Genomic DNA, 10,398 nt, shown 5'->3' with positions numbered 1-10,398 from the left:
ATTTATCGAAAATGATACCCGGTACGTCCGAGAGTAACCAACATATTTGTTTTTGACCTCCTATAAATCTTCCTCATTATTAGATTTAGATTAGGGTTATAGAACGAGAGATTCTTCCAAATCTGAGGGAAAATAGATTGACAGCATGTAGGGATCTAATTCTGACTTCCAGGGAACGAACTTATAGTTCTAACAACTGGTAATGGGTCGAGTGACTAGTAACGGGTCGAGAAAATAGAGGCCTCTTCACCTTCAGCTCTCGAAATGTCATCACATCAGGAGAAAAATGGATTTGTTTCTCCGAACTTTTCAGTATTTCGAAGAGACTGTTGTTTCCATTTTTCCTTTCCCGGACGACCAGGATCCTATCTTGATCCTGTGGCGATTGTGCATTCATATATTATGAACAAGGACAGGTAATGTTTGACTTACTCCTAATGGTAAAAACGAAGCTTTATTTTGAATAAAACGGATCTCCCCAAGTAGGATTCGAACCTACGACCAATCAGTTAACAGCCAACCGCTCTACCACTGAGCTACTGAGGAACAATGGAGGGTTCCCATATACGGGCAAGATTCTTGTTCTTTGGACCGACCCATGATCATCAGTGTATAAACGAGAAACTCAATAAGGTTTTTTATCAACTCTTGGACACCCCACCCTAGAGTTATTGACCTATAAATACAATAGGATATATAATTATTGCTACCATCCAATATTAGGTATTACTTAAAAAAAGAATAATTCGATTATATAGAACCTTGAAATAAAGAGATAACTTTTAGATTTAGATAAAGGAGGATTGGCGGTGAAAATAACAGTTTACGGGAAAGGCGGAATCGGTAAATCAAAAACTAGTTGTAATATCTCAGTCGCTCTAGCGAGACGTCGTCAAAAAGTGTTACAGATTGGGTGTGATCCCAAACACGATAGTACTTTTACTCTTACAGGATTTCTAATACCTACAATTATAGATACTTTACAATCCAAGGATTATCATTATGAGGTCCTTATCCACTCTACCAGAATCGAACGTGTCATAATAATCTTTAGGATAACCGGGTATTTCTTTTCTTTTCAAAAAGAAAAGGGAATGTACATTCGGTTGTATCCTCTTCCATATCATAATTTTCCGTCTTTTAGCATGTATGGACCCTATTGCCAAAGTTTTGTGAATTTCACGTTTAGGTGTAAGAAAGAATATGAATATCCAGTTTGTCCTTTAATTTCTCAATCTTATTGATCCAATCATTCGACCCTCTAGATAGATTAGGTTTTTTCAATATTAATTATCAGAGCGAGTAGAGCCCGATATTACAGAAATTCCACCTATTGCAAAGAGTAACTTGTAATTTCACATACCTAAAATTGACTAGGTTCTATTGCACTATCCACTTGGTTTTATCTAATAAGTAACACCTACTCATTAATACAAGGTACTATATAATAATTCTGTGGCATAACTCCATCTGGAAATTCCTACAGTAAGTTGGGCTTGTAATTTCCTATTCTATACCCTTATTCTATAGTGATATTTTGGAGCAATAATATAGTTTTAGAAACAACATTGGATCAGTGGAGTATAAATATCTCCTGGAATAGATATCTATACCGTATTTTTAGTCTATAAGTAGTGATGCTATCGATAGCGGATAACGTAGACTCGTTGAAGTAGTTCAACACATTGTAGTACGTAGAACAATGGTTAGATATTCATATAACCGTTGGTTGACCGAAAATTCGAGAGAAAGGGTTGACCACTTCCAATCATTAATTCATCGCCAAAGATGGCTAGGAACCAATAGGTTATTATCTAATGAATCTTTTCTTTATAATACTCTATTCGAGAGTTATCAATATTTATCAAATCTGTTCCTATCTAACAGAATGTTATTGGATCAAATTACAAAGACATTGTTGGAGAATAAATAATTTCATAAATTGAACCTTATCTCAAAGTGATCTGTATTCCCATCTTGCACCACAGATATATCCCTTTATCTCTTCCCTATTGTAATCACATTCCCTTCTGATAAGTATGGTTAAATTATGATAAAAAGGAAAACAAAGTTGGATCTTTTACTAAAGAAAAAAGGGAAGAGCGAAGGAAGGGAAAACAGGAACCAATGAAATAAGTCTGGGACGGAAGGATTCGAACCTCCGAATAACAGGATCAAAACCTGCTACCTTACCGCTTGGCCACGCCCCATTCCCATCCTATTTCCCTATTCATATGCTAATTAATACTTATATCAAATTTTCTGTCAACCCATTAGCATCCAAGAATCATTATATCAGATCTCAATTGGGGAAAAAAATTTGTGTATATTTCAACAAAATAGGTTATTGATGGAATTGGACATAATAGGAGAAACAGAAAAAGTGACAAGAATATCCATTCATTGATCATTTCTATTAGATTGGGTAAAATGTTGTATGTGTGAAAGAATCATCCCTTTCAACCCCAATTCCGGTCAAACTTACCGAAGAGCTTCGATTGATTCGATCAATCAAAGACTTTTCTGGCTTTACCCCCCCTAATTTTTATTGGAGAATAAAAATGCCAGTTATGTTCAATATTTTTCTAGATGATGCCTTTATTCGTTCAAATAATCCCTTTTTTGGAAAATTACCTCAGGCTTATGCAATTTGATTGTTAGAGTTTTCAGCAAAATCACATAGAGAATCATTTGTCGACGCGTTTCGAACCAACTAGTGTGGTTCATCGTCAGGACAAGTTGAGAAACAAATCTGAGCGATCCGTTATATAGAGTATGCAGGTCCTTCAACGGCTATATAAACGGCTATATGAACAGGCAACGGTTAAAAAATCTTTTAACGGTTAAAATATATAAAAATAAATAAATAAATATATATATATATATATATATATATATAATTTTTATTATTTTAGTTATTATTATTATTATTAATTAATTATTTATTTATTTAATTTATTTACAGTAATATTATTGTATTATATTAACCTCAAGTTAATCTTACTATATTAATTTTTAAATTAACATTTTTGAATATTATTATCAATAATAGATTAGGGTAATTTATTTTTTATTTTTATATTCTATTATTATTAATTTTCATTTATTTATTTTATTTATTTATTTATTTATTTTATATATATATATATATATATATATATATATATATATATATATATATATATATATATATATTTAATTAATTAATTTATTTAATTTTTCTTATTATTATTATTATTATTTTATTTTTATTTATTTATTTTATTTATTTCTTCTTCTTCTCTCTTTTTTTTTTTTTATATTTTTTTTTATTTATTTATTTATTTGTTTATTTTTTTAATATATGAGTGAAATAAATAAAATTGCAATTAGTTAATTATTAATAATCTAGGTCTAGGGTGAATAATTAAAAGGGTGAAATTACAATTACTAAACCAATGATATCAAAAGAAAACAATGACCAGCTAAACCAACAGAGAGGGGTCAGGCAAAGAAGAGGCTAAGGTAAAAGGGCTAGGATCCAACACCTACTAATCTTCCAGCCGTCATCCCTATTGAGATTCAAAGGTCTTTTCTCGATCTCAAGGGCTTCCCTCAATTTTCGATGGTGAAATTGTGCCACTCTTGCGATAACTTGAGCCTCTTCGATACAGACTTGATGTTTAGTTTTCTCAGCATGCTCAGCGAGGGCTGAGGACTTGGCCCTACCATGCCTCAAGTCTGTTGCATGCTCACTGATCCTTTGATTAATTGAGCGACCAGTTTCACCAATGTATGGGACTCCGGAGGAACAGGGAATGACATAGACCCCTTTCATGTCTTTAGGGTCAACAGGATCTTTAACAGATCTCAGCGAGCTACGGATGGTGTTAAGAGGTCTAAAGGTCGAGGGGATATTATGCCTCTTAAGAATCCTGGCGATCCTATCAGTGGTTCCTTGGATGTAGGGGAGGTGTACCCCAAGGATTCGGTCTTTAGGATATTTTTGGATAGAGGGATCCTTCCGGGCCTTGAGGAAGGCTTTTTGACCTAGGTGTCTATTGTAACCATTTTTAACGAAGACATCCAGGAGATGAGCCTTCTCCTTTGCTAAGTTTTTCTCATCAGAAATTCTTAATGCACGAGTAGCCAGCGTGTTGAGAACGCCTAACTTCTGAGCAGGGAAATGATGAGAGTTGGCATGGAGATATTGGTCGGTGTGAGTCTTTTTTCGAAATACTTGGTGGGAGAAGGAACCATCAATATTCTTTGAGATGAGAACATCCAGGAAGGGAAGGCAACTGTTGACTTCCTTTTCCATAGTGAACTTAATGGCGGAGGATTGTTCATTGAGATGACGGAAGAAGAGATCCAACTCATCATGACCATGAGACCAAACGACACCAGTGTCATCTACAAACCTCTTCCAAAGCTTTGGCAAGAGACGGGCTGAGGACAAAGCTCTGGACTCAAAATCTTCCACAAAAAGATTTGCGATGACTGGGGATAGGGGGAGCCCATGGCCACCCCACAAGTTTGCTCATAGAACTCTCCTTCGAAGCTAAAAAAGGTGAAAGTAAGACATAACTCAACTAACCGAGCGGTATCAGGGTCAGTGAACCTATTGATAACTTCCATGGCCTCATTGATGGGAATACAAGTATAAAGGGAGACTACGTCAAAACTAACTAAAATATCATCAGGGTCAAGCTTCACCTTCTTAAGATCATCAACAAATGACGCAGAGTCTTTTACAAAGGACTCTGTGCAGCCAACCAATGGTCTAAGCTTTAAGGCAAGGAATTTTGCAAGAAGGTAAGTAGGACCACCGATGGTATTGACAATCGGTCTTAAGGGAACCCCTTCTTTGTGGATCTTTGGAAGGCCATAGATCCTAGGGGTGATGGGGTTGCTTTCTATGAGCCTGTGGGAAAAAGAATCAGTAAAATTACAGGACTTGATAGCAAGAGCAACTGCCTTTGAGACTTTCTTTAAAGGATTCTTGGACAGCTTTTTGTAACTTCCACTATTGTTAAGATGATCCAACATCTTGGATCGGTAATCATCCTTGTTAAGGAAAGCTGCTGCCCCGCCTTTGTCGGCTTTTAGGACAACAATATTGTGATTTTGGTTCAAGGTTTTCAGAGCCTCAAACTCAGCTTTGCTGATATTACTACGGAGCGGTTTTGCCTTCCTAAGGGCCATGGCACAATCTTGCCTAATCGTGTCCTTAATTTTATCCGGAAGGCTCTTAATACCAAATTCCACACTGCAGATGATGTCTTCAACTGGAATTTTCTTCGGAGCTAAGGCAAAATTAAGACCCTTACTTAAGAGACTAAAGACAGATGGGGGAAAGGAAAAGCTAGAGAGATTGATCACCTTATTGTTGGGGGGTAGAGGTTCAGAATTACTCCCCGAATCAAAGTTAACGATATTAATGTTATTATTAATATTATGATTTCCTCTTATATTATTAATATCATTATTAAAATTTTGTTTTATATCGAACACCTTATTATTATTATTTTCATCGATATTAATATTATCATTAATATCATTATTTCCTTCCCTATTATTATCATACACCTTATTATTATTATTGTAAATATTATTTTTATTATTATCGTTAATATCATTATTTCCTCCCCTATTATTAATGTTATCGTTATTCTGACTCTGTCCTATATCATACCCTTTATTATTATTATTAAAGTGATACATAATAATATTATTATTATAAATATTATTATTCTTATTATTAACGTACCTAATATTATTATTATTAATATAATTATCATTAATGTTATTATAATCTACCATAATATTATAATCATTACAATTGTTATCGTTATTCACTCTTAAGCATAAGTCATGGCTATTTACCATGTTTGAATTCGAGTGAGCTTCACTTTTAAAAGAAGAATATGGCACATCGTTTACAAAAGGCGCGCACAAGGGATTCGTACCTGGAGGCTCACCGAAAACCGCCCTGTCTCCATGAGCCAGCATGTTCTCACCGTTCATTTGCTGCCGAGAAGGTAAGGCCGAGCAGGTCGATACATCCCCATCCACGCCTATTACTGGGGGCTCACCGAAGCCCACCTTATCTACATGAGTCAGCGCGTTCTCACCATTCGTTTTCTGCTGCGCAGGTAAGGCCGAGGAGCTTGATACAATACAATTTATGCTGGACGGTTGAAATGGAGATCTATCCCTCAGACAGGATTCTGAATCGATGGGGCCATGCACGTCCAAGCAGATATTTATGGTAGAGCCCGAGACCCATGAACCTAGGGCCGAAACCTGGTCTGATCCAATTGTCGATGTAATGCCAATTATTCCTGTTCTCTCTTTTCTCTTAGCCTTTGTTTGGCAAGCTGCTGTAAGTTTTCGATAAAAAGTATCCCTTTTTCTCTTTTTCAAGTTTTTGGGTTGCTATCATTGATCCAATTTTTTGTATAACTCTTTCCATTTTTTTTGACAGAAGTTATATCCTTACTCCACCCGACGATACCAGATTCAGATACCTTATCTCCTCCCGGATAAAAACTTTTCCACTCACCTTCATCAATTCCTTTCGATCCCACCGCTCACTTCGGATCGGGCTATTGGGTCACGTATTGATACGATCACCAATGACTTATTTTCATAAATATTCAATAAATATCTAGTTGATCAAAAAAAATAAGAGGGAAAAAAGACCATTTTGAAAACAAAGAGAAAAACTATATCCTTCCTTCAAATTGATTTTCGCACGTGATTCGGAGAAATAATTTCGTGATTTGTAACAATAATACTATTGTTTGGTATTCAAGTATCCATATATGGTACAAAGATTGATGATCTATTCTGTTGTACTTATAATCAGGATTCTGGAGATTACGTAATACTTACTCTTAAGCTGTTCGTTTACGCAGTAGTGGTATTGTTCATTTCTCTTTTTATCTTTGGATTTCTATCGAATGATCCAGGACGTAATCCCGGACGTAAAGAATAGTGAAAAAATTCTCTAGGTTAATGGGTCTTTTCCTTTCCGTAGAAAGATTCGGGGTTATTCGTTTTCAGGATCAATAGTGGACGAATGGAGAGAGAGGGATTCGAACCCTCAGTACGGATGATCCATACTACGGATTAGCAATCTGCCGCTTTGGTCCGCTCAGCCACCTCTCTAAGATGTAAGAGTTCATGTGTAAAAATCAGTCATACAGTGCTTGAATTAATTTTATACCTAGAAGAAGACCTGCTGTAAAAGCAAGAAAACAGGCTATCAAAATTTTAAGCTCTTCCATATCTTCATTCCCTCCCCAATCAGTTTGATTAAATGCGTTACATGGATTAGTCCATTTATTTCTCTCTAGTATCAAATTTTATTATCTAGATATTGAAGGGTTCTCCATCTATTTAGGGTTCTCTATCTATTTTATGTATTATTGTAAAGATATCAGTTGCTCAAGGCCATATGTTCCTGATCGAAACTACACCAATGGGTAGGAGTTCGAAGAAGACAAAATAAAAGAAAAGTGATTGATCCCGACAACATTTTATTCATACATTCAGTCGATGGAGGGTGAAATAAAACTGAATGGATCTAGAAGTTATTGCGCAGCTCACTGTTCTAACTCTAATGGTTGTATCGGGCCCTTTAGTTATTGTTTTATCAGCAATTCGCAAAGGTAATCTATAATTACAATGAGCCATCCCCGGAGATGGCTCATTGTAATGATGAAAACGAGGTAATGATTGATATAAACTTTCAATAGAGGTTGAATGATAACTCCTCATCTTCCTATTGGTTGGAAAAAAGATCGATCCATATGTTACAATCAGATCGTGGCGGGTATAGTTTAGTGGTAAAAGTGTGATTCGTTACATTATCAACTCGAATAGTTGAAGGATCTTTTACATGGATCTTTGATCCATCTAAAGCTCTATTTCCAGATAGGTTCAAAACCTTCCCTATGAATACCCAGGAATAGCATAACTTCTCGTAATCTTGGTCTGAAATGATGAAAGATAAACACATTTTTGGTTCCAGGATAGCGACACAGAATGTTTGAAAGGTTAGATAAATTACAGATATATGGGGAAGATATTTTTTCATCGTGACTAAACCTTCAACTTATGGATGGAAGGACCCCAGGTTGAAGCAGAATAACTATAGAACTATGACTTTGGTTTACATGGGTTATCGGCATTTCGTTCGAGCTCGGTGGAATTTGTTCTCCTAGGGATCAGAATCAGTAGAAATAGGGAAAGAAGTAACTAGAAAGATTTGTGATTATTTTAAACTTTTCAAATTTATCTTTCTATCAGGATCATCTAGAAAGTGAGTAAGTATTCTACGATTTTGGGCCCTTCACTAAAAAAAGAGAATAAACTGACGTAGATGCCATGGGTACGATAATAAATTAGGGTTTTTTATTAGAAAAGAAAAGAGGAGAAAGAAAGGAATTGAAAATTCCTTTCAAAAAGATTTGATATAAATACTCTGCTTCTTCCCTCATACCGCTCTTTATCTCCCATGAAGGAGCCGAATGACATGAAATTCTCATGTTCGGTTCTGAATTAGAGACATCGAATAATCAATGTCGACTATAACCCCTAGCCTTCCAATCTAATGATGCGGGTTCGATTCCCGCTACCCGCTAACAGATATCTACCTATTCTATATCTATCTAAATAGACATAGAATAGGTAGATATAAAGTGATTAAGTATATAACATAATTTCACGATTCACTCGAAATCAATTAATGTGAAATAGATTCCATTCTTTTCCTATCATATAACCTCAGTGTGAATAAAAAGGTAGATCGGGACAATGTATGCCAAAGGGAATTCAAATAAAAAAAAGGAAGAGAAAAAAAGAGCGTCCATCGTCTAATGGATAGGACAGAGGTCTTCTAAACCTTCGGTATAGGTTCAAATCCTATTGGACGTAATACTCTTCAATTGCTATAAATTGTTGTGCAATGTATTGGATTGGAATGGAACAAATTCTTTAGTTCTTTTTACTATTCTGAATAATTCCACCAATTGATCAAATATTCATTTTTTTTCTTGAAGTAAAAAAAGTTCAGTATGTTCCTTAAGAGCCTCTTCCAGAAGGGCTTTCGCTTCTTTTGTAAATGTACCAGTAGAATGCATAATTTCTCCGAACTGAGGTTTATTTTTTATCAAATAAAAGCGTAACCCAAGGAGAAATTTTCTCACCTGTGCTATGTCGAATATATCCAGGTATCCGTTTGTTCCGGTATAAATAGTAGCTATTTGTTCTTCTACAGTCAAAGGAGTCGACTGAGATTGTTTGAGCAACTCACGTAATCGTTTACCCCTCGCCAATTGATCTTGAGTAGCTTTATCAAGATCAGAAGCAAATTGTGCAAAAGCTTCCAACTCTGCAAATTGAGCTAACTCTAATTTCAACTTTCCAGCTACCTTTTTCATAGATTTTATCTAAGTTGCAGATCCTACTCTAGAGATGGAAATACCCACATTAATAGCAGGTCGGATCCCGGCATTGAATAGATCGGCCGATGAAAATATTTGTCCATTGTTAATGGAAATTGCATTAGTGCGAATATAAGCTGAAACATCTCCAGCTTGAGTCTCAACTATTGGTAGAGCAATAACACTCCCCTCACCTAACTGGGAACTTAATTTAGCTGCTCTTTCCAAGAGACGGGAATGCAAATAGAAAACATCTCCCGGATAAGCTTCTCGGCCAGGTGGTCTTCTTAATAGAAGAGACATTTGTCGATAAGCTTGTGCCTGTTTGGAGAGATCATCATAAATGATTGATGTGTGTTGCTTTTTATACATGACGTATTCAGCCAAAGTTGCTCCTGTATAAGGGGCGAGATATTGTAATGTAGCAGGAGAATCTGCAGTTTCCACTACCACAATGGTATATGCCATTGTGCCACGTTCTCGGAATGTATTAACTACCTGAGCCACGGAAGAAGCTCTTTGACCAATTGCTACATAGACACAAATTACATTTTGACTTTTTTGATTAAGAATAGTATCTGTAGCTACTGCTGTCTTGCCGGTCTGTCTGTCCCCAATAATTAATTCTCGCTGACCACGCCCTATAGGAATCATAGAATCAATAGCAATAAGCCCCGTTTGAAGGGGTTCATATACGGAACGTCTTGATATAATACCTGGAGCGGGAGATTCAATCAGTCGAAATTCGGAAGCTGAAATTTTACCCTTACCATCAATGGGTTGGGCTAGAGCATTTACAACACGACCCAAATACGCATCACTTACTGGTATCTGAGCAATTTTTCCTGTTGCTCTCATGGAACTACCTTCTTGTATCATCAAGCCATCGCCCATTAATACAGCTCCAACATTATCCGATCCCAAATTTAGGGCAATGCCTACTGTACCATCTCCAAATTCCACTAAT

The 10,398-nt window shown here is 35.9% G+C and overlaps 1 protein-coding gene across 1 annotated transcript; it reads right to left on the bottom strand.

Annotated features, from left to right (window-relative positions):
- Nucleotides 1–4,392: 4,392 nt before the first annotated feature.
- Nucleotides 4,393–5,184, bottom strand: LOC149171958 (uncharacterized). The gene has a single exon (XM_089426148.1). It carries the CDS (start codon nucleotides 5,182–5,184, stop codon nucleotides 4,393–4,395), a length of 792 nt encoding a protein of 263 aa, XP_089282274.1.
- Between the last annotated feature and the right edge of the window lie 5,214 nt (nucleotides 5,185–10,398).

The sequence above is a fragment of the Pinus tabuliformis genome, chromosome 4_2 (genome assembly GCF_031772625.1).
Source record: "Pinus tabuliformis cultivar Carrire ecotype Pingquan chromosome 4_2, CPIR1, whole genome shotgun sequence".
Taxonomy (NCBI): Eukaryota; Viridiplantae; Streptophyta; class Pinopsida; order Pinales; family Pinaceae; genus Pinus; species Pinus tabuliformis.
The sequence above is the reverse complement of the archived record's forward strand: the minus strand, read 5'-3'. Positions and strand labels throughout refer to the sequence as shown.

Bases quoted from the DNA above. Each gene is read 5' to 3' on its own strand.
- LOC149171958 (XM_089426148.1), bottom strand. From the start codon at position 5,184: ATGGCCCTTAGGAAGGCAAAACCGCTCCGTAGTAATATCAGCAAAGCT.